The 25,950-nt window shown below is 38.7% G+C and overlaps 1 protein-coding gene across 1 annotated transcript in view; it reads left to right on the top strand.

Annotated features, from left to right (window-relative positions):
• HEPHL1 (hephaestin like 1) overlaps positions 1-25,950 on the top strand; it is a 103,538-nt gene that overhangs the window by 76,898 nt on the left and 690 nt on the right. The window contains exons 10-18 of the mRNA XM_037838719.1: positions 1,500-1,650; positions 4,672-4,884; positions 7,284-7,497; positions 11,156-11,295; positions 13,825-13,965; positions 17,127-17,233; positions 19,368-19,590; positions 20,909-21,052; positions 25,647-25,805. Of these exons, the coding sequence (XP_037694647.1) occupies positions 1,500-1,650; positions 4,672-4,884; positions 7,284-7,497; positions 11,156-11,295; positions 13,825-13,965; positions 17,127-17,233; positions 19,368-19,590; positions 20,909-21,052; positions 25,647-25,805 (1,492 nt within the window). The remainder of the gene's footprint in view (positions 1-1,499; positions 1,651-4,671; positions 4,885-7,283; positions 7,498-11,155; positions 11,296-13,824; positions 13,966-17,126; positions 17,234-19,367; positions 19,591-20,908; positions 21,053-25,646; positions 25,806-25,950) is intronic.

Genomic DNA, 25,950 nt, shown 5'->3' on the forward strand with positions numbered 1-25,950 from the left:
GGTCTTTAAAAATATCTAATTTTGACATCTTATTTTTATATTTTTATAAAATTTTATATTTATGTATTACATTTTGCAAAAAATCAAATGTACATTATTTCTTTCCATAGCCCATGATCTTAAACTACTGGCTTTTAAAACACAGTATGATAAAAGCACTCATATAAGTGTACATAAGCTGTAATAGGTGAGTGAAGTATAGAACACCCAATTCTATGATTATGAATTAGAAAACATCACAGAGGTGGGATATTTAAGCTGATCTTGAGGTTGGTTTAGAGGTTTGTAGGAAAAAAATGTGGCAGACTGTCAAGGTTGACACCTCACAAAGAACAGAGACGCAAAGAACACAGCAAGATCAGGGAGCCAGAGGAGCTTGGCCTTGAATCAGGGAAGGGTCCAAGATGAGACTGAACAGGTAGATGGAGACCAGGGATCACTGTGAGTTTAGACTGTATTGTCCAGTTTGAGGAAGAGGGAGATGTGATCAGAAGGCCAGGCAGAAGACCCTCTGGAACAGGCAGCAGGATGGAGGGTGGGTCAGAGGGGAGCACATATAGAGGTAGGAAGATACTGAGGAACAGAAAGTACAGTCACCTCTCTGATTCAGTTTTCAAAAAAAAGCATATTTCATCAATTCAGTGTGCTCTATGGTCAGATATGCACAATAGACTTGATTAGGAATGTACACAGTGGGAAACAATCCATAGTCCCCCCAATACTGACTGAAGTTAACATAATTTAGCAAAGTCTCATCATTTATATAAATTCTTTATTGCATTTACACACATTTATTGAGTGCCTGCTTTTCCAGGCATTGTTCTTGGAGCTGGGGTTACAGAGAGGAACATAAGCATCACTACCTTCATACAGAAGCCTACCTTGCAGTGGAATAAACAGTTAAAAATGAGTTAAAACGTAAATGCATACTATAACTTCAGGTGGAGATAAGTGCTGTGAAGGAAAGTAAAGTAGGTTAAAGGAAAGGGAGGGAGTTTGTGGGTGCAGTGGAGTGTGAGTGTTTCAGGTGAGGTGGTCAGGTGACATTTGCACAGGGAACTGAAATGAAGTAAGGGGGTGAGTCACACGAAACATGAAACTTCTAGGCAGGGAATAGCACATGGAAAGGCCCTGAGGCAGGAATGGGGTTGGTGTGTTCACAGAAGAGCAAAAGGCCAGGGTGGCAGGAGTGAGCTAAGAGCTGAGTGCAAGGAGATGAAGTCAAAGAGAGAGACTGGGGCCAAAACAACAAGCCTGACAAGAGGAGTACCGCAGAGGAGAAAGGATTCTGAGCAGGGACTGAAGAAGTCACACGGGACGGGGAAGGATGGACAGAGAAAGAACACTTCCCACATGTGGAATGAATTCATCAGACTCATGCTTGGAATCCTGATTTACAATATGACATGGTGAAGCTATGGCTGATGTTGAAAGTGAAGCAGTGCTAAGAATTTCTCCAGGCTGCATTTTTTATGCATTTGTTTCTTTCTTCACTGTAGAAAGGAATAGACAAGGAATTTTATCTACTATTCACAGTCTTTGATGAGAATCTGAGCTGGTATATTGATGAAAACATTCAGAAGTTTACCTGGCATCCCTTCCGTGTTGACAAAGAGGACAAAGAGTTTGTGAATTTCAACCGAATGCATGGTATGAAAAATCACTTTCTCCCCTGTAAATGAAAGGCTCAGTTGCATTTGAAGTGAAATATTTGGGAAATGTTTTAATTATCTTGCTTTTGGTTTCTTGGGTATGAGTAAGTTATTTCTTGCGTCTTTCATAAGTTATTTCATTTCTTCAACTTCACAAGTTATGGTGAAATCTCCCTGTTTCTCAGAGATGGTGTGAAGCATAATTAACACTTGTAAAACACTTTATCCTCCTTAGATGGAGCAACACAAAATTTGAACTAGCAAAGATTGCATTACATCATAAATAGAGAAAATGTCTGACAAAATGCCCACCCCGGGTTCATAATAATCAGAGATTATCATTATGCAACAAAGTATCTCTTATCAAGTAGTATGAGAACCAGCATGACGTAGTAATTTGTTAAATATTAATTTGTTAAATACCAGCTTGCAAGAGTGTGTGGCTAACCCCATTCTTGCTTCCGGGCCTTTTCATGTGTTGTTCCCACTGCCTAGAAGGTTCTCCTCCTGTATCTTGTGGCTCACTCCCTTACTTCATTGCAGTTTCCTGTGCAAGTGTCGCCTGACCATTCCCACCTGAAACAGCCAGTCACATTCCACTCTGCCCACGAAAGTATTGAGGAATTCCTTAATTCTCCCTCTCAGTCTCTGTTATAGCAGTTGGTACAATAGCAAACCACCTGGTAATTGGTGGTGACTAATGCGGAATTCTAACTGGTTTCAGACACACTACTTAGATGGCAGAGTAATGTGCAAGAGTCCAAACTCAAATGCCTGCAAGAGTGGGTGGCCAACACAAGTGCATGAAGCAAGGGTTGCAAGGTAACAAAATCGTCCCCAACTGCCCCTCCAACCCCATCCCAAAAGTTAAATAAATAAATAAATAAATAAATAAATAAATAAAATCCAAGGTTTCAAGCGACCCACAGCAGCCAACCCACAGATTCCTGTGGTCCTGGATGCTCCATTCCAGCACATCCCCTTTGGACTGAGGGACAGCATGCATATATTGGTGATGCATCTTCAGTATCATCTTCTTCTACAAAAGTTTTGCTGTAACTGAATACTAAATTTGTTTCAGGGCTTCTTAGTAGCCAATTAAAAAAAAAAAAGGAAACTAAGCTAGAATGAGGAAACATAGCAATTCTGTAGTGGAAAAGCTAAGTTGTAAAAGAAATTTTTCATAAGAGAAGATTTTACATAGAAAACATTAAATAACGTAATGGACAGTGTCAAATCCAGACCCATCCTGGTCTGGCAATGTGAGACTCTTTTCATAGTTTTGGAAATGCAGAATATGTTATTTCTAAAGTAAAAAGGAAGATAATGTATCTCAATTCAAATTTCATATTAATTATAAACTAAGATTTATCTCCAGTCTTTCTTGCATGGGGTAGGAGAAGAAGAAAGCCACAATACGAAAGAAAAAGGGCCTCACACAGTACACAGTGCCTTGCATAGTGCCTACTATATACTCAGAATTCTAAAGGTCTTTGTTGAATGAATGTATTAATGAATAAATATTCAGAAAGAGAAACTTTAAACAAGAGTTCCAAGGCAAGAGATTCTCTATCAGAGGCCGAGGGCTAAGTTTATTAGCACCCTGATTTATACAGATCTTTAACATTTTATGAAGAAGATTTAGGTAATTTATTTGCAAAAACATTAGCAAAGATTTTCTTGGGAAAGTGTGGTGTTCTTTTCTCTATAACTTGAAATATTCTTAGAAGCCCCAGGCCTTCTTGGAATTTTTACAAATAATTCCAGATATTAGAGGAAATTTGCCAAGCACCACAGGTTTTGCAGACACAGAATTAACAAGTAATTTTATTTGGCAGTGGGAGTATAACAGAAGGTTATTCATGTGGAAGAGAAAGAGAGAGAGAGAGGAGAGAGGAGAAAGGGAGGGAGGGAGGAAATAGACAATCTTCATCTGTATACATTAAGCGTAAGACTTAGCTGTGTGTACCTGCCCCTGTTCACTTGTGGCTTTCATCCCCTCAGAGTCTAAATACAGTTTCTGAATTCTTCTCAAGGCAGAGCTCCAGGTAGCCATTATTAATGGATTGGAGTTGATGTAAAAGATAAAAACTATTTGCCACTCAAGAGATACAGAGAGTCTTCATTATCTAAGAAATTATTATTCAGGGCCCCTTCAGTTATTTGATTGGGGTAAGGAAGTAAAAGTTATAAGGCAAAAATATTCATTCAAGAGCTAACCTCTTATAAACATGGTACTGCCCCATCCCTCTCCACTTAACACTAGAGCCTATCTCCACCATCTTCGTCTCTCACTACCAATATCTGACCAGACATGCAAATATAATGTCACTTAATTGCAAATCTTGCAGATGATGCAGGATCCATGAAATCAGTAAAGTGATGTTGGATAAATTCTAGAATCCAATGCCTAGATATTGATAAATGAGGATGTGGCAGAAGTAAATGAATTGATAAATTCTAGAATCCAATGCCTAGATATTGAGAAATGAGGATGTGGCAGAAGTAAATGAATTAATAACCACAGAAGAGAGACCTAACTGGGGAAATGAGGTGATAGAAACCTTAAAAGAAACTGCTTTTCATATCAAAGGTTTTAGAGAAGCGTTTGGGAAAATTGGTGAAGCCCACAAATATTTTTATAAGAATGATGCTTTCTATTATCAAAAAGATCAAGTGTGAAATGAAGGATATCATATAACACACCATCAAACACTTTTGTTAGAAAAACTATGCCAAGAAAACAGTCCAGTGTATTCCACTTGGGTCTTAGAATTAATGCCCTTGCAATTATTTGCTGTTAAATATAGCATTTTCACAGTTTAGTATATTTTCATTATTTATTATTAATTTTGATCTCCATTTTATATTAATTCACTGTGTGCTTTTCCCAATACTATTTATTCTCGGATAACAAGAATCTTCTGTAAATGGTTTACACGCTTGCAGCATTTTTCACAAGATTATGTGCTTTCATTATAATTAGAATGGGCTCTGACTATCATTTTCCTTTTTTTAGCTATTAATGGCTATATGTATAGCAACATGCCAGGCCTAAATATGTGCAAAAAGGATAGAGTTTCCTGGCATATGATTGGAATGGGCACTGACACCGACATGCATGGAGTTTATTTTCAAGGGAATACCATCCACCTACAAGGGACTCACCGTGACACCCTGGCCCTGTTTCCCCACACTACCATGACGGCCTTCATGCAGCCAGACCACGCAGGTAAACTTGGTGACCCTACCTCAGATGGCCAAATTCCAATCCTGAGACACATACTCTTAGAGTTCTCCCCCAGAAGAAATTGGCAGAATCTGAACATTGCAGAGGGTGTGGAAAGAATCGGAGAATCCTATTTCACTCCGAGCAGCTAGTGTATAAAGAACAGAAGAGAAACATCTATCATAACAGCCACAAAGCAGAAGTAGGAGCCCTCTGAATGACCTTGTCACACAAATCCTAGGAGAATGCATTTGATTCCTATCCATGGACAATTCATCCCCAAGAAAGAGGATGTTTTTCGTCCTCTTTAAGCACATACATCATTCAAGTTGCTGCTCTGAAGTATCCACCAAGCATGGAGAACCCAGCGGACACTTCCAGGTTATGGACATGCCTGGTCTCCCTTCTCCAGAGACCGATATTGGCTCTTGATGAGTCATCTAGGGGTATCACAATTCTCTACTCATATACTGTTGGGTACTCTTGCTTTCCTCAGAGGGCAAGCTTCATGGGGTCTAGAGTACATGGAGGGCCCAGTAAAGTGCCACTACTGAGTCCCTTCTCTTACAGATTCCAAAGCTAATTGGATAATCAGGCCACTTTAAAAATAAAGGATACAGAGCAATATATGGGAATACATGCTAAATGCCACATGAAAAATGAGGAGAGCAAGTGTGATAGACATTCAACATGTTTTCCTATTCCAACTTTTTCATCAGTTTTAATAAAAAACCAGTCTGATACCCAAGATAAGTACTTGCCCACTCTTGCTGCTTTATTGATGGATATTCAACTTCTTTACTCCAAATTGTAACTGCAGTTTAGATGCCACTCAGTGTCATCAGTGAAGGAGGCTTCAGTTTCATAATCTTTGCTTAAAAACTGGCTAAGACTAGGAGCCCTGTAATCTTTGCCTTGTAAACTCGTCCTAATATTCAACCCCTGTACATGCTAAAGTTAGTCAGTTATGAATCACCCAAACCAAGGGACGCCTTGAGCACATTGTTGTTGTTTTCAAAAAAAAAAAAAAAAATACATTATCCAAGTTCAAAGTGGAGAGTGGGTTGGCAACCCAATCAAATAGTTTAAATGCATAGAAAGAGACATTAAAAGCTGGAGCCACCTGGGAAAATTCTAGAGATTTGGCTATTTGTTTGGATGCCTTGATCATTACTCTCAGGCTTCTAAAGAGCTTCTGTGGCAATGTTTTGGATTTATGTTTTATGGTGCACATAAATCTGTGGTGGCTTTATATCTTGGTCCTTTTACCAATTCCTGTCCTTTCTCTGTAAGCCAAGAAGAGTGCCCCAAAAGTGGATAGAATAGATTGTAGGCTGCAACTCAAACATTTTGTCCTTGTTCTTAGAGAAGATAATTCCTTGACTACTGAATAACCCTGATGAACACATAAATAATGGGCTGCCTGGAAAAACATTTCAGAAGGAGCTCTTTCCAAGTCTGTCTTCAGAGGTGTGTTTCACAGAGACTCTTCCTTTTGAGGGTCCCCATTACAGCTTGGAGTGCTTGGATACCCATTGTACCAATGCTTGTTGCTCAACCCGAAGGTGTAATTTGGCAATATTTAGACAGCACAGTTAATAATGGATAATGAGGGGCATACTAAGACTCTAAGAGGGGAATGGCAGAATTACTGATCCACTAATTTCATAGAGAGGTAGTATCTCCCAATAATTTTATTTGTTTTATATGTTTTAATGGTGAGGTTAATTAAGATGCATCTGCCTGGCAATGCATCTAGAAATTCAGTTTTAAAAAATTACATAATTATCAGTCACAATTGAATGTTGGTATTATGCAGAGAAATCTACTGACTGGTTCATTATTTTTTCTTTTCTCTTTTCATCTGGCACAGTGTAGGCTTACCTTTGGAACCTCCTTTGCTAAGGGGCTTAATGAAGTCATACATTTGGCTTTAATAATAGTATCTTACATGTATATTGCACTTTATAGTTTAAAAAATCCTTTAGGGCAAAAGACATGACTTCATAAATGTGGCCTAACTTTGTCTAGAATCTTAACCTAATTAGTTATTTTTAAACTAGAATGGGGCTAAGAGGTATATCAGCAATTTTCCAGGAGTGACAATTCTCTAAAAGGTGTAAACAGTAGGGAAGATCTAGGAAAATCATTCCTTGGTAGTGACATTGCAAGTTTTATTTTCTATTACAAATGAATTTCAGATGGTCTTTTATTTTTTCAGAAGTAAATATATTCAAAATAATTTATTCCCCTTGGGGTCTGATTTTAAAATACTGTAAAATTGACATTTTAAAGAATCCACCTTATTGGTTATTTATTTTAGAATAAAATATATAGGTTAGCTAAAAAAAATTGTAAAAAAAAATTAAACATTGCACAATGCCAAGCCATTTGTCTTTCAGGTGTTTTCAAGGTGTTTTGTTCCACCTTGCACCACTTCACCAGAGGCATGAATCAGATATATGAAGTCAACAGCTGTGGCAACAGGGACCCTTCTGAGCAGCCCTACGGGATGATAAGAACCTTTTACATCGCCGCTGAAGAGGTAGAATGGGATTATGCCCCTAACAAAAACTGGGAGTTCGAAAAGCATCACTTGGACGCAGGAGGGGAAAGGTACCGCAGGCGAAGCCGACGGGTCTCTTTGGTGGGATTGCGCATGCTCTGTAGGCGTTTCTCAAACGTGGAGCCCTAAAAATGCCCTGGTTTTGTCTGCAAAGTTCTGGCAGACGTGACTTTTACTCATTAGCACAAGAGATTGAGAAGCTGCCCATCTCCATGCCTGAAAGGGAGTCCAATGTCATTTTTAGGACCTGCCCCCGCATTTTTAGGACCCGCCTATCCGCGGGTGGATGCTTGACTGGACTGTGTGGCTGTCTGGCAAACTGCCTTAGAGCAGATATAGAGTGAAAAGGTTTGGGGGAACAGGCAGGTCTCACAGTGGTAATGGGACCCGGCAGACAAAAGGGCCCAGAGGGAAGCAGAGATTGTGTATAGATCTGGGGTGAGAGGATGGCCAGGCGGGGAGCAACCAACCAGGGGGTAGGAGGCTCTCCTTGGGAGACACCTGAGTTGGGACGGGAAGACCAGGTCCCTCTACTAGGCTGTATATCCAGAAAATCTGCAAGGTCGACCCTTGAGAGTGCTGCCAGCCAGGACTGTGCGCCAGTAGAGTCAGAGCCGTGCTCAAGTCACAGCCGCCTACCCAGCTCGCCCCGGTGCACAGGGGTAAAGCAGACCCTCTTCCCCAACTTCGCAACAACCTGCTGCTGGGGTAGGATTGCCCCGATATACAGAGGAGGAGACTCGGGTGTAGAGGATTAAGCTGCCCAACTAGTCATTTGCAGAACGGGAACTGAACATAGAGCCGTTGACAACAAATCTGTGCTCTCTGCACCACACCATGTTGCATTTCCTGCCCCAGTTCCTCCTTGCTCTTTATTATCAGACCCTCCCCCTTGCCCCGCCATACTTCCCTTTTACTCCCCTGCTCACACCTTATGCTAATCCTCCATGGCTATAACACACGCAAACTCCTCCACCTGCTAAAGGCTCCTGACACTAACAAATCTGTTTCCTTTCTTGCTTGACCTGTTTTGATGGTTTAGATTCCTGGAAAAAGAGAGTATAACAGTGCCCCCTTGTGGATAAATGAAAAAAAAAAGCCCTACTCTTCATTTTGTAAAGATTTGCTTCAAGGACAGGACAATTTAAAATTCATTCTATTATTCACCAATACATTTGTGAAACCACACACCTCTCTCCTGCAAAACTAGCATTGCCAGTACAATCTAAAGGCAGATGCTAGTGCGGTGGAAAATATTGATACTAATCTGGCCTTTTCTAAAATGATGGTTTCATTAAAAGGCTGCCTAAGGAAATAATTGTAAAATAATTTTTGTGGTATATACAACCTTTCTCCATGAATAGTGGTGTGTAAGAAATATAGCCCTCATTATTTTCTTGGAATGCAGTTTAATTTCTGTTTTAAGTCTCTATCAGCCTCAATCTTCTAGGACTCTCTCCAAGTGACTTAGAGAGGTAAATGGTGCTGGAGGGAAAAGAGGGGGAGTGGATATACTATGTTCCTACCCTGCCCCCTGTGCCTCTGGATATTGCCAAGAAGTAAATAAAAACTTACAGGAACACTGACATGTTCACATGTTCAAAGTACAGTAAATCCTATAGGTAAAAAGTACAGAATTGAAATGAGAAGTTCTCCCAGTGGTATGTCTGCAGCACCTCTGTAGACAGGAGCCCATGGACAAATGCCCCCTTTGCACCCCTGCTGCTGTGCCTCTGCCCTTTGCCCAAAGGCCATGGCATGCTGGTTTTCAAACCACTTCTGGGTACTGGTTATTCCTGAGACATTTATTGTCCCAGTTAGCATGGACCCTGAGCCCCAACTTTGGGCCTGGAAATCATTCTCTGGAGCTTTCTAAGAAGGCCTCAGGCTCCCAGAAAGGCAACAAATGGGACCATCAGCACAATTCCAGAGAGGAATCTATGCAGTGGAAGGGACTTTATAAACAAAAATTAAGTTGCTATAAAAAATAATGTTATACTTTTAGTAAATCCTGAGCTTGTGGACTGATATTCATGTAATTTAACTATTCTGGGATTCGTGAAAATAATTGGCATCTACTTAGCACAGCACACCTGGCTTCTTGCTAGGGTTATTGAAAACCTTATCTGATCCAATCCTCACAACATACTTGACCCAGTCGACTGGCTTTTGCCTAGTATTTCCATGGCATCCAAGGGAGATGATATAAAGCAAGCATGTCCATAGTGCTTAATATGAGCCTGCCACAGTACTTTACAGGTATTACTGATTTAATCCTCACAACAATCCCGTGCAGTAGATGCATTATCATTGCCCCATGTTGCAGAGGAAGGAAGCTGGGACACAATAGAGCATGGTCCCAGAGACTGCATGGCACATGTCACTTTTATTCCTAGAAAATATAAGTTCTCTTCCCTTGGAAAGCATACAGTCTGGGGTGGAAGGTATATATACATTTACAAATATTCATTAAGTACATACTGTGTACTGGACATTGTGCAAAGTGCTGTTAGAACAGTACGGAGGAGAGACTAGATCCTTTCCCACATAGAAGTCATGGTTCACAGGGAAGACACTACAACAAACATTAGAATGTGGTGAGTGCTATGACAGGGAGGTACAGTTGCAGAGGGAGCTCATGGTGGGATCACACAGCCTGTTGGGTGGGGAAGGTGGCAAGAGGGTAGCTAGTCAGGGAAAGGGAAAACTCTTTAAGCTGAGATAGGAAGAGTAGGCCAGTTGAAGAGGACGGGAGAGTGTTCTTGGCAGAGGGACCCACAGGTAGGAATGCCAGAAGGTGAGGAACAGCACATCATGGTCAAGAAAGTGTATGTTTGGAAAGACCAGAGTATAAAGTGCATGGGGCGCAGTGATAGAACGAGGCTCAGGGGGATGGCAAAGGCAGATAGTGAAGAGGCTTGAGGGTCAAATAAGGAGTTTGGCAGTGGGAAGCCATAAAATGTTTTCACAAGGACTGATTCAGTGGAATCCATAGTTTAGTATCACTCTTCCTGCAGTGTGCAGAATAGATGGAAGGGAGGAGTACAGGGGCAGGGGAGAAAGATTAGCAGCAATTCCAGGTAATCCAAGCAAAGTGATGTAGGTGCCTTAGGTTAGAGTGCAGGCAGTTTAATGGAGGGAAATGCAAGGATATGAGACACACTACATTTAGGAGATAAAATTGGTGAGACTTGGTGGTAGATTAAATATACATGTACATAAATCTATATTCATACATAAGTATATACACAATATACAACCACAGGCTTTCTTCAGATCTTTCAAAATAGAAAAAGATAAGTTACAGAATGATATACATGAAAAAATCGGGAGGAATTAAGGGTGGTGGGGGGTATGAGTGTGTGTGTACGTGCACCTGCATGTGTGTGAGGTTAGTCTCAAGAATAGAAGTGCCACCTCAAGGGGCCCTTGGGAGTCTCTAAGGCTGGCCCTAACAGAGTTTTAGAGCATAGCTCCCCACGGTAGGCCCTGGGCCCGCACTAGGCTGCCTACGTCCCTGGGGAGCTTTACAATGTAGATTCCTATATCCCGCTCCCAGAGAGGCTGATGAAAGTCACCTGTCCAGGAGGATTTTGATCACAGGCAGGTTTGAGAAGCAGTGCTCCAGATGATCCACAAATCATTTAGCAGCACCCAAAACTTTTCTACCTTGTAACTATTTTAATTTCTTATGCTTCTGATTTTCAGACATGGAGATATATTTATGAACCACACTGAAAACTGGATTGGCTCTCAGTACAAGAAGGTGGTTTACAGGGAATACACCAATGGAGAATTTGTGGAGATTAAAGCACGGCCCCCACAAGAAGCACACTTGGAAATCCTGGGTATGGCACAGATTTCATTACACTGTCTACCCATGTGCAAGTGCACATGCACACACAGAGTACACTGTCTACCCATGTGCCCACGCATACACACACACACACACACACACACACACACACACACATCCTGTTAGACTAGGGCCCGAGAAGAGATGGAAGGAGCGAAGTAGCCTGACTGCTTTCATCCAGATGCAACATCTTCCTGCTTTCCCTTTATCTGGGAGCATGCCGTGTGTACAGCTCACACCAAATAAGGGTTATAATAAGATTCCCAGATAACATACAAGCAGGAATCAGTATCACCAGAGCAGTCTAACTGTATCTGTCATCCTGAGCTCCTTTCCTATTCCACTGCTGAGCCAGTAAATTTTAATTTGATGTCTCAGAACAATAGGCAGGGTGTTTGCATAATTTCTTCAAGGTCCTGGATTATCCATTCATAACAACATGCATAAAGATAATTATGAAGAAAGAGAAACCTCTTCCATAAGCCAGATGCCAAGGGTCAAAGGTCTGGTTTCAGTTCCAGAGGCTGTGATTCAGAGCCTTCTGACAACTGAACAAGCCCATTTGTAGCCTCTGGGCTGTCTGATACCCTGAGGTGCCTGATCTGGTAACAGATAAGCTCTTCCCGCTTTCCTCCCCAACTAGTCTCCACCTAGGAGTAACCAGACCTGACGCCATTACAAAGATAAGATCTCAAAGCAAAGGGCTAATCTAGCTGGCTTTTGAAAGCCTTCCCCCATTTAAAAGTACAAGGTGACATGTAAATTGTATGGTTTTACACAGTGCTTTTTAATATTAAAATAAGACACCACAACTCTTATCTTGATAAATTATTAAATGTCCCATCCACCCTCCTCCTACTTCTACCACCTATTAACATTGGTGTGGATGCTTGATTGTCACACCATATAAGCCACCCCTGATGGGGACATTCATTCATTTGAATGGTGAGTGTGTGACAGAACTCTTGAAAGAAAAGGTGCTGTTCCTGTTGAGTGGGGTGGGCTGTCTCCCACAGGGCCCTGGTTGGAGTTTGCTCAGTAAAATGATACAAACAGAGTGACTTCATCAGAGGCCAGCCCAGCAGCACAGTCACCAGGGAATCCTGAGGATCATCACTCATTTTCAGCAGCTCAGGGAGAAGCTTGGGCTTTTGATATTGCTCAAAGGGCGTATAGCAGATGCACCTGGGTCGTTACACCCCATGATCCATCTTGCTGTTAATCAGAGGATACTCTCTTTCACTTAACCAGTATGGCGAGACATGAGCAATTTAGTTGGTAATGAGTATACAAATAATGATTTTGATGTATGCGTATACATGCATCTGTCTGAAACTATATCCAAATTTACTGCTAAGAACATGCACAGAAGTTTCTTTTCTAGTTTTATCATTTTTAAAAAATGAGTCCTTTTCGGAAACTTCCTGATTCATGCTATATATTTTCTTCTGAAGATAATAATAGTCTGACAAATTTTAGATACATTTATGTATTTGATGATCTTTCTCTCAAAAGCAATTAAAACCATGGTTTAAATCAGTAAGGATGGAAGGGTGCCACCAGCCCACTGACTGTGAATGTATCTCCCTATAAATGTAGAATTCACAAAATGCCTAAGAGCAGAGCTGACATGCTTCCAAAATGGGTGCCACTCCCTGCCTTCCTGGAAACTGTGCTTGGCAAATGCCACCACGAGTAAGATGGCACAGGCAGCAGGGCAAACAGTGTCTGTGCCACATACTGAGCACCGCATGGTGAGAGGCACCAGGGATGGGCAAGGAGAGTCCCACACTCCAGCGGGAGAGGGCTGATTTCCATTGGAATGCAAGCTGGTTGCTTTTGTGGAAGCCACGGAAGAGCACCATCTCCTCAAGGAATCCAAGAAGGAGCGTTAGACATGCAGGGAAGTCACTGTTTCAATCATAAATCAATACTTAATTGTTTTTATTTCACTCTTACCTTTCCAACCTCCTTTATACACATTATTTCATTGAATCCTCATAATTATTATGTCCTTTACCAGAAAGTGAGCAATTTCAGATTTCCCAAAGTTTACACATGGCGGGGTTACAAGTGAAAGTCACCTCATCATGGTATGACTTTTCTTGGATATTATTTCTCAACAGTGGTAAAAATTTAAGCATTTATTGAGTACTTAGTGTGTTTCAAGGCAGTGAACTCAGCACTTTACATACTTCTCTTATTTAATCCTTAGCATAGCATAACCCTATAAGAAAGCTACTATTATTAAATCTATTTACAGGTGAGGAAATTGAGACCCAGGTTATGTGACTTGCCCAAAGCCCCTCTAATAAGTGAGAGAAGCAGGATTTGAATCCAGTTGTCTAATTGCCAAATACTACATGTTATTAAATATTTCACAGTAGTGCCCCAAGTACATTAAGGAAGATATTAACCTTTATTATTTTTTTTTCATTTTGGCAAATACAACCTCCATTTAAATTTCGTAAGTGTTGAAAAGAGCAGCAATTATGCACACAGGCCTGTGATTTGCCTTTAGGTCCAATGATTCACGCAGAGGTGGGTGACTCCATCCTGATCGTATTTAAGAACAAAGCCAAGCGGCCCTTCTCCATCTCAGCCTACGGTGTGGAGGACATGGAGAGTGGAAAGAGACTCCAGGTGCCCATCACAAAGCCAGGTAAGTTATGCCAGAGCTCTGCTCCATTCTGATGAGGTAACGTGCCTTAGAGATTTCCACATAATTTGGTGTGTTTCAGTCATCACCTGGTCACTCCCAATATGAGAGGATTCCTTATCCAATGACCAAGTGTTTATGGAGTGTCTCGGGCTCAGGGACCTGAAAGGGTAGTAAGACATAAGAATAGCTAACACGTACTGAGTGTGCCAGTTGCTGTACTTGACATTTTAAAAAATCTCATTTTATCCTTGCAACAAACCAGTGAGGGAAATGCTAACATTTCATCTAATCTGATACCATTGATTATAATATATGCTATTATTTATCTGTTATTAAAAAAAGGGAAAACCTACTGCCAATTAAACCTTGATATGCCACTGATTGAAAGATGCATCCTGATTTCACATATGTTAAAATGTGACAAAATATACATCCTATAGTTGATTAAATGTGGTCTTGTGTCTCTTTAACAGATGACATTAAGGCACAGAGGGAAAAAGAACTTGTCCAGGTCATACATAACTAATAGAACCCAAGTTCATTTGATGTCAGAACCTGAGCTCTTAACCACACATTTCTCCCAAAGAGCTTAACATGAGTTTCGTAAAGAAAACAAAACAAAAGCCAAGATGAATAATTTCAGGAGTAATGCAGATTATATATGATGAAGTTCTAAATGGTGAAGAATTTCAGGAATATTCCTGAGAGTGTTTATAAAGTTTTCAGACAGGGAAAATCCATGAAGTCTGATTGATTAATTAGGAGCATTGGGGAAAGGAGTAATTAGGGAAAGCTTTATAAAGGAGGTAGAACTCCAGTTGGGTTTAAAAAACGTACTGAATGGAGAGAAGATCTCACAGTTTGAGGGACTTCCCATAACATTTGCACAGTTGAAGTGTGGTTGTAATGCGTATCAAGAGCCACTGTGGCCTACGGTTATGAAGTTGATAGTAATTACAAGGGAGTTATATTCCATTTTACCTCTTATTTATAATAACATTATGGTACTTAACACTGTAATAATTTCAATAAAGGTCATATAAATTCAATGTTTTTTTAAAAAAAGGTGCTTAAAAGGAAGAGAAGAAAGCAACCTAATGCATCACCAGAATAAGTTACAAGATACCTATACAAGGATGGAGTGGAGTGAAGGAAAATCTTCACTGGCCACCATTCCAATTTCTCCTACCACTCCCACCTCCAGTATCAGAAGCCTATGCTGCTTCAAGAAAATTCTCATGAACATTCCAAATGTCCATCTGTAGGGAAATAATTAACTAGATTTTGAAAGATCCTTACAGTGGATTCTTACGCAGCTATTAAATGATATTTTAAAAGGTTTTAATGACATGGGAAAGACTTATGGTATCATGTTCAGCAAAATGCATGTATAGAAAAGAGGCTAAAAGGAAAATGAGCCAAAATGTTAATAATGGTTATATATTTGGTGTGGTATTTTGGGTGACATTTAGGGTGGCCATTAGGGTGATACTCTTTTCTACAATGGATGTCTTGCTTTGATAAAGAGGAAAAATGGTTAAAATTGGGGCAAAAAAAAGAGAAAAAATTATTAAATGAAATTATTCCTTTTTGATGGTTGAAAAACAACTCCAGAAGGAGGAACAGACACCAGTCAGGCATTGGTGGGGGGCTCTGGTAGGGCTGTGGGCAAGCTGGGGTGACCCCCTCACTGGCTGCTGTGTCTGATGGTGATGATTGGCAAGGGACATGGCCGCTCGGTGCTGACTGGCTTTCCCAGAGTCCTTGATGTGAAGGCCACGAGCAGGAAGGAGAATGGACTAGAACGTGGCTAAAGAGCATTTTTTAGTACTAGAACTCAGAGGGAGAGACTCCCCCACAAGGTTTGGAAGAGCCCAGAGATTAGGGGTGGGAGCAGAAACTAACTTTGGGCAGGAAGTCCAAGAAAGTTAGAGAAAAAAGGTTATCTGGGCATTCATAAGGAGAGCAAACTAGAGTTATGATTGTCCCCTGTCAATTTTCTTTTTCTTTTTTTCTTAAATCACTCAACATTTACTTAGCTTATTCTTTATGTTCAGAGCTGTGCTGGCTGCTGAGGTGAACAATGGATCGTCCCAACTTCAAAAACCCCACCCCTATAGCCACATACATTTAGGAAGCTAAATATTAGCTGTTTATCTTGCAATTAACAACAGATAGGGGCTTTAATGAAACTTAAGGGAAACCAGAGCTAAAGTTATAGTGCTAAACCATTGATGTATTAGCAGAACTGGAGCAAAGTTATAGATAAGCATTACTTTTGATTTGCTTTGTGACTCATATTCAACTGTAGGCTGTTTGTCCTGATGGGGTGGAGATGGGACATAGATAGGGTAAATGAGATAATGATTGAAATGTGGCTTTTATTTGGGACTTTACGTCATGGTTGTCTTGATATGTGGATGCCTCCTCTGTGCAAGGCTCTGGGTTAGAGGATGTGCATACATTTATTAATAGTATATATAATGACTAACATTTGTTGACTGCCTTTTATGTGAGGCACTACCCCAGTCACTTTAATTTCATTATTTCATTTAATCCTCACAACAATCTGAAAACTAGGAGGAATAACGCACTTGACAGGTAAGGAAACTGAAAGTCAATGAAGTTAAATAGCCTGTCATATGTTGGATAATTAGGAAATTGTAGGGCTCTGATTCCCGCATATTAGAATCACTTGATAAGCTTTTTAAACATATACTGATGTCTGGGTCCCAGACCCCAGATATTCTCATTTAATTGGTCTGGGGTGTGGCCTGAGCAGTGAGTTCACACTGCTCAGGTTTAGACCCATGGTGACTAAAGTTGTTGTGCTCAAGGACAGTTCTGGGGAGGGAGATGTGAAATTTGAGGAGAAAAAACAGTGAGCTATAAAATAAATCTTCATTTCTTGAATACACACCTGTTGGCAATAGAAAAGGGCAAACTATAGGGAAGGCTGGAGAGTGAAATGAAACATAGGCTATTTTGAAGCTGTAGAAAATCAAGATGTGAGTTAAATGGGAACATTTTTAATGAATGGGTAATTCTCTCCATTGGTAAACATGGACCAAAATATATAAAGACCTGTTTGAATTTCTTCAGGTAAATCATCTGGAACAGAGTTAACACTAGTAAATTCTATTTCCTCTCATTTATTTCAGGAGAAATAAAAACCTACAGATGGAATATCCCTAAAAGGTCAGGCCCAGGGCCCTCTGACCCAAATTGTATTCCGTGGGTTTACTATTCAACAGTAAACTTTGTGAAGGTAAGATGGAGAGAACAACCAAAGTGCTGAAAGTAATATGGCCCTAAGTTAGCTATTGAAGTCATTACAGCTCGGGTGGTATATGTGACAAAATGAAGTGATTTAAAGCAGGCGTCTCAGCACAGCCCACTCATCAAATCCAGTCATGCACATTCATTTACACTGTCTATGATTGACTTGAGTAGCTGCAACAGAGAGTATGGCTTGCAAAGTCAAAAATATTTACTATCTAGCCCTTTACAAAAAAAGTTTGCTGACCCTTGATTTAAAGTATGTGGGGGGGGGGGCAAAACCCCAATGTTTCAATTGCCAAATTTAATACTTACAAGGTAGTTTGAAGCAGAAAAGTGTATGTATATAGATAATAAAATAAATCTTTTAAATATAATGTTTACTGTAGTTTTAGATGTGTAAAATCAAATTTTAAAGATGTCGCCACTATACAAGGCTCTGGAAAAGAAAGCACATTCTACCCACAGTAACTGAAGCTGTAAAACTATTTGAATGATATAAATAGGCTGACTTCACTTAGAAATAAAAGGCAAACATTCTATGCTGAAGTTGAGTCAGATGTGCGTATATAAAACAACTACAGTCATTAATTATGTGCCATGAACCAAAGTCCAAACTAAAGTCATATCTGATATAAAATGTGAACATTGGCTATTGTAAAAAAAAAAAGTGAAGGATTATCTTAACTTTCATTTTAGACATGAATATCCTTGAGTTATACTGGGCAGTGCTAGAGTTCAGAAGATAGACATACAAGACACTTGAAAAAATATACGTAAAAAGACTTTACATCTTGGAATTATGGGAAACATTTATTTGTTTATTTATTCATGAATTCCAACAAATGTTTATTGAGCATCTCTATGCAAATTACTCTACAAAGAACTATGAGCATTGCAAATATTCTTGTCTTGAAGGAATTTTGAAACTTCCTGGGGAAACTAAAACAAGTCAAAACATATACAACTTTGAATCTGATGTGTTCCACAGAAGTGGTGGGGTATCCAAGTTACTGTAGGAAGCAAAAGAAAGAGTCTAGGAGAGAGCATTATGAGCAAAGCTGAAGATAGGGAAGTATAAGGTGCATTTGGAAAATGTTGAATTTGGCTCTTATATAGGGTACAAAAGGAGTGAAGTGAGATAGCTTAAGCTAGAAAAATTTGTTTGGGGGAGTAGATGGAGGAGCTTCAGGACATGTCAACAATTTGTACTTTGTTCTGAAGGCCATGAAAAATCACTGAAGATTTCTAGATTTGGGAGTGATGAGATTAATCTGATGGTGGTCAGCAGGATGGGCTGGAGGTGGGGACAGCCAGAGACCAGGGAGGAGCCAGCTTCTAGTGCAAGAGGTATTAAGATCCTGTGCTAGAATGGTGACAGACAGAATGGAAAGGAAGTCAAAGAGTGGAGTGGCAATGTGAAGGAAAAAAGAAGGATTTGACAACAAACTGCATGGGAGAGGTGATGCAGAAGGAGGAATTAAACATTGAAATAAAGTTTTCTGACTTAAATGACAGAGAATATGATAGTGCTATTAACAGAAATAGAAAAAATAGGAGAAAATAATTTGAGAGGACTAATACATTCTATTTTGGACATACTTAATAGATTGAATTATTGCAGGAAGCACATCCAAATGGGCAACTAGAAATGTGGGAGTTTTCCCTCAAGAGAGAACTCAGGGCTCAAAGACTTGACTTGAAGTTCATTTGTGGTCCCCTATCATTTACTGATAACCCTGTTCATGTTTTCTCAAAGGAAGGGGGTATGTAAATAGCCTAAGATAGTCTCACCTGAAAAGCAAACAGAAAAACAGAAACAAGCGTTCATTTATTTGACAAATATTTATTGAATACTTTTTATGTGCTAGACTTTGTGCTTGGCTCTGGACACTCAGTGATGAACAAGAGACATGGTCTCAGCCCTTAAGGTGCTCACCTGTAGTAAATTGTTAGTTACATTCTTAAATTTTCATAAAGATCACCCTGATTTTCATGATTTCTTAGTACATATTTTCACAGTCAATAATCAATAGTCTTTTACAATCACTTTCTTACAAGTACTCAATCTTTATTATTAAATTATTTAAAGGCACTTCTAATTTGGTTTCTTTTCCTTTCAGGATACATATAGTGGCTTGCTAGGTCCTCTCATTACGTGCAGAGAAGGGGTGTTGAATGAAAAAGGAAGAAGAAGTGATGTTGACTATGAATTTGTTCTCTTGTTTTTGATATTTAATGAGAATGAATCCTGGTATCTGGATGACAATATTAAGAAGTATCTCAATAAAGATCCACGAAATTTTAAGCACACAGATGATTTCGAGGAGAGCAACAAAATGCATGGTATATCAGGGGTTTAGAATGAAGACCATTGTTGAGATGAGATCAGAGAAATTCCTGTAACTGGAGGCCCCCAGTCTCCTTCTCTAAACCTTTCCCCATACCCAGGGGCACCTGAACTGAAGTCCTTTAGAGTTTTCCTTCAGTGTGAGCCAGCCCAGCCTGACCTGGCAGCAAAGCCACTGAACCTTTGGACTAACTGTTTAGGGACCTCTGTCTCTGAAGGCTGGGATCCCTAAACTAGAAGACTCTGAAGTAATTTTCTTTTAATGAGTTATCATTTAGTGGTGTATTTCTATAAGAATAGATCATAACTTTTGTTTGGTCACATTTAAGGCGGGTCCTGTTTATTGTCTCCAGGACAGGAAACACCATCACCAAATTTCTATTCTAATGAGTTTGTTATTTGATTCTATATAATTTAAGGGTTTTTTTGTTTTGTTTTGTTTTGTTTTGTGGTAGGAGTAATGAGTTGTAATTGATACAGCCACACTCTCTTACCAAAATATCCTTTTGACCAAGAGTGTACAAAAAAGATAAGCCCTTGCCCAAGGTCTTAAAGCTAGTTCATTGTTAAATTAGATTAAAATACAGTAGCTTGATTTCCAGTTCAGCTACTCTTTCCCGTACGAATTCTACTTACCTCTCCCAAAAGTTTGTTAGTATGTTCTATTTTTAATGAATGTCACGCTCGACAGCACATGTCATTTGGCTATACCATGATGCACAGAATGAAAAATCAGTGGAAAGAAGAAGAGTGGGAGTCAGCATCACATAAACCAAACCTTGCTTTCATCATTGTTAATTTATGGGCTCAGCCTGCGCAAAGCTCTCCTTCTTTTGGAGATTCAGTTAGGCCTAGGAATTTGCCCCAAAATAGTACTCAGAAAGTGAGCTATTCAGGAAATAGCTTCTAATTCATTCAGATTTGATTTATAGATACTTGATTCTTTGTTCCTTAGTCCTCTCATCTGTAGAATGATCTAAGTCTGCCTACCCTATACATGAACCCGTAATCTGCTTCACTAAGAGATATGCTGCATAAACAAACAAGCAAACAAACACTGCCACCCATGATGAAGCTTTTAAAAATAAACTATTTCACTTTTCTGGCTCTTTTTATTAAAAGGATTTCTTAGTAATCTGAATTTTGGGTCTAGAATGGTTGGAATATTAGTAAATGTGTGTGAGATTGTTATCATGCTGTTGAAAATATTGGTGACCTAAAGATCTTCTTGAGCCTATATCTAAAACCAGAGAAAGTAATGAGTGCCTTCTCACTAATCAAAAGTTTTTTTGTTTTTTTTTTTAACCTTCTTAGCCATTAATGGAAAAATTTTTGGGAATCTCCATGGCCTCATAATGAATGAAGATTCAATGACAAACTGGTATTTGTTAGGAATAGGAAGTGAAGTGGATATACATACTGTCCATTATCATGCTGAGAGCTTTCTTTTCAAAGTAAGTATAAGGAAAATGCGTTGGGGAACGCTTTTTAGGACTAATAGACTCAATGTATTTCCACTATGGAATAAGACGATTACTTGTCAATAATATTTGTAAAGGGTGGTGGTTCATATTAGAGAATGGAACTGAATGATATAATTATACTCTTCCAATGATATATATTTCTTAATATGTATATGCATTTTATTGTACTTGTAAAAACTCTCTGAGCCTCAGATGAGAGTTCTTATGATTTATATGAGGATATCCTCATCATCCTGGATTATACTGTTAATATTGTACATGAAAGCACCCAGAGTATTTGGTCCTATTTCCTGACCCTTTTTTTCTTTCCCTTTACTCTCGCCATCGCCCCCCATCTTTCTTTTGTGTCCCTAATTAACAGAATAGCCCTGTCTAGTAAAGAAGATATTTCTAGCTCTGGCTCAGCCTCCAAAACTTTGGCTCGACCTTTGTCCTAGTGAGTTGAGCTAGACCGTTTGTGACCTTTTGTGTATCTAGCATCAAGCTGTACGATATGGATGGTTCTGGGTGTCCAGCCATACACCCGGGAAGCTCTTAAAAAACAGATCTGCTGGATCAGAATCTTGAGAGATAAGGTCCAGAGAATCTGTCTTTGCAAGTTACCAGTACCATCTACAAAGAAATAGAGTAGAAAAGAATAATCAAATCTAATCTGTGGGGAAAACCTGCATTGGTCCTTTTCCAACTGTAAAGGAATAAACTAACAAATAAAATTTCTAACATCCTCCTCCCTCTGTATATTTATTCAACATCAGTTTAGGAAACCTGTGCATTCCTATAATGATTACAAAGCTTCATGTTTTAAATGGCTGTGCTGTTTTTCAGAATAAGACTTTTTCAAACCACATTTAAGAAGTTATATTAAAATTAATAAAATTTAATAGCATTTACAACATTATTTAAAAGTTTATATACATAAATATATATAAATTTTTAAAAAATTAGGCATTATTCACATGAGTAAAATTCACTTGATTTAGTGTACAGTTCTGCAGGTTTTGACAAATGCATAGCGTTGTAATGAACACCAATAAAATTATAGAATATTTCCATCACCCCCCAAAATTTTCCTGTGCTCCCTTTATAGTCAACTACTCTCTTCATGCTGAGCCCCTGGCAACCACTGATCTGTTTTATATCTCTATAGTTTTGTTTTTTCTAGAATGCCATAATAATGGAATCATATAATATGTAGCATTTTGAGTCTGGCTTGTTTCATTTAGTATAAGGAATTTCATACAGGTTGTTGTGTGTATCAGTGGTTCGTTTCATTTGATTGTTGAGTGGCATTCCACTGTATGGGATGTATTGCAGTTTGTTTATCTGTTCCTCTATTGAGGGACATTTGTGTTGTTTCCAGTTTGGGGCTATTACAAATAAAGTCATTATAAACATTTGAATACATGTTTTTGTGTGAACATAAGTTTTCATTTATTTTGAGAAAATACCTAATAGTGGGATTGCTGGGACATGTGGTAAGTGCATATTTAACTGTTTTCCAAAGAGGCAGTGCAAGTTTGCATTCCTACCAGAAATGTATGAGAGTTCCAGTTTTTCCATATCCACATCAACCCTTGGTATAGTCAGTTTTTATTTTAAAATTTTTAGCCATTCTGATAAGTGTGTGGTCATATCTCATTGTTTTTTATTTGCCTTTCTTAATGGTTTAATGCTTATTTACCACCTGTCATCTATAAATCTTCTTTGGTGAAGTGTCCACATTTTGTGCCCATTTTTTAATTGGGTGGTTTGTTTCTTCATTGTTGACTTTGAGGGCTTTATCTATTCTGGATACAAATCCTTTATCAGCTATGTGATCTGCAATTATTTACTCTCAGTCTGTGGCTTATCTTTTCATTCTCTTAACAGTATCTTTCCAAGGGAAGAAGCTCTTTATTTTGAAGAAGTTCAATTTATCATTTTTTTTTTAATGGATCATACTTTTAGTGTCATGCTTCATTCAAGGTTACAAAGACTTTCTTCAATGTTTTATTGTAGAAATGTTATCATTTTAGATTTTATATTTAGATCTCTGATCCATTTTAAGTTAATTTTCATATATGGTTCAAGGTATGGATTGAGGTTCATTTATTTTGTATCACGGTGTCCAGTTGCTCCACCACCATTCCTTGAAAAGACTATCCTTTCTCCCATTGACTGCCAGTGCACTTTTGTCAAAATCAGTTAACCATATGTGTGTGGTTATATTTCTGGGCTTTCATCGATATGTCTGTCCTTTCTTGAATACCACACTGTCTTGATTACTTTAGTGTTGAGTAAATTCTGAAACTAGGTGGTGATTTGCTTAAGCTATTCTGTATCTTTGCATTCCTATATAAATCTTAGAAACAGCTGTTGATTTCTATTTAAAAATATCCTCCTGGGATTTTGATTGGAATTGCATTGAGTCTATACATTGGTTTGGGGATAATTGGTATCTTAACAATTCTTCCAATCCATAAACATAGTTTATCTCTCCAATTATTCAGGTTTTCTTTGATTTCTTTCATCAGTCTTTTATAGTTTTCAACATATAGGTCTTGGATATATTTTGCTAGATTTATATCTAAGTACATTGTGGGGTTTGGTGATAGTATAAATGGTATTGTTTTTATTTGAATTTCAAGTTGTTCATTGTCAGTACATAAAAATATAATTGGTTTTTGTATATTTACCTTGTATCCTGCAACTTTTGTAAACTAACTTAGGTTTTCATAGCTTTTTTTAAGGCTTGGGAGGATTTTCTACACAATCATGTTGTCTATGAATAGAGATGGTTTTCTTTCTTTCTTTTCAATCTGTACAACTTTAATTTCTTTTCTTACCTTATTGCACAGCTAGGACCACCAATATAATATTGAATATGAGTTGTGAAAGTAGACATCTTTGATTTATTCTAAACTGTGAAAGGCATCTAGTCATTCACCATTGAATATAAAATTATCTGTTGACTTTTGTATAGATCTCAATTCCAGGTTGAGGAAGTATCCTTCTATTCTTAGTGTGGCAAGGGTTTTGATCATGAATAGATGTTGAATTCTATCAGATGTTTTTTTCTACATCCATTGAGATGATCATATGATTTTTCTTTGTTAGTCTATCAATTTTTTTTAGTCTGTTGGTGAATTACATTGATTAATTTTCAAATGTTGAACCAGCTTTTCATCCCTGGATAAACCTTGCTTGGTCATAATGCATTATCTTTTTAATATACTGTTGAATTTGATTTACTAGTATTTTGATGAGGGTTTTTTGCATATATGTTCATGAGAAATATTGCATATATGTTTATGAGAAATTTTGCAAATATGTTCATGAGAAATATAGTTTTCTTGTAATGTTTTTATCTGGTTTGTTATCAGGGTAATGCTGGCCTCACAAAATGAATTGGAAGCATTCTGTACACTTTTATTTTCTGGAAGAGTTTGTGTAGAATTGGTTTGATTTCTTACTTGAATGTTTGTTTAGAATTCACCAACGAAGTCACCTGGGCCTTAAATATTTCTTCTTAAATGTTTGGTAGAGTTCACCAATGAACCCACCTTGGGCCTTAAATGTTTCTTCCTTAAATGTTTGGTAGAATACACAATGAAGCCACCTGGAATTTAATTTTTTGGAAAGTTTTTAAATACAATTTCAATCTTTTAATAGGTATAGGGCTATATCTTTCTTCTTGAGTTATCTTTGGCAGTCTCTATCTTTTAAGGAATTTGTCCATGCCATCTCAGTTGTAGAATTTATGCACAAAGAGTTTATTTTCCTTTTTAATGTCTATAAGTCTTAGTGACATTCCCACCTTTCATTCCTGGTATTTTTAGTATGTGTCTTTTTCTTTTTTTTCTTGGTCGGTCTGTCTAGAGGTTTGTGTTAGTTACTTATTGCCGAATAACAAATTACCCCAAATTATAGTAGCCTAAAGCAACAAACATTTATTATCTCTTAGTTTCTATTGGTCCAGAATCTAGGAGCAGTTTAGTTGGATGGTTTTGATTCAGCATCTCTCATGAGGCTAAATCAAGATGTCGGCTGGGGCTACAGTCATCAGAGGTGTGACTGGGGCTAGAAGATCTGCTGCTAAGCTCACTCATATGGCTGCTAATGGGAGGCTTCAGTTCCTTGCTATGTAGGCACAATATGGGAGCCAGGTTCATCAAGAGTGAGTGATTTGAGAAAGAGAGCCTAAGACAGAAGCCAGGGTCTTTTATAACCCATTCTTGGAAACGATAGGCCATCACTTCTGCCATATGCTATTGGTCATGCACACCTACCCTATTACAGTGTAGGTGGGGACCACAAAAGTTATTAATACCAGGAGGCTCAGATCATTGGGGGCCATCTTGGAATCTGGCTACCCCAAGTCTATGAATTTTATTGCTCTGCTCGAAGAACCAGCTTTTGGTGTCATTGATTTAGCTCTATTGTGTATCTATTCTGAATTTTGTTGATTTCTGTTTTATTATTTCTTTCCTTCTGCTTCCTGTGGATTTATTTTGGTTTTCTTTTTTTTTTTTCTGTCTGTGACTATGTAAGGAAGGCCTCAGACTGTGTTTTCTGTTTTCCACAGAGAGACAAAGCATACCGAGGAGATGTGTATGATCTTTTTCCTGGGACGTTCCAAACCATTGAACTGTTTGCAGATCACCCAGGGACATGGCTTCTACACTGTCATGTGACTGACCACATCCATGCTGGCATGGAGACAACCTACACAGTCCTCCGGAACATAGGTACTGTTGTCTGTGTGTGTTGCCAGATGACAGCACCCTGAAAACAGGAGACATGAGAAAATCCCAGATATAGACCCCAAGGAGCTCAGAGTCAAATAAGAGAGACAGATATGTAAATATGTAGGCTTAATAGAATATGGCATGT

The sequence above is a fragment of the Choloepus didactylus genome, chromosome 6 (assembly GCF_015220235.1).
Source record: "Choloepus didactylus isolate mChoDid1 chromosome 6, mChoDid1.pri, whole genome shotgun sequence".
Classification (NCBI taxonomy): Eukaryota; Metazoa; Chordata; class Mammalia; order Pilosa; family Megalonychidae; genus Choloepus; species Choloepus didactylus.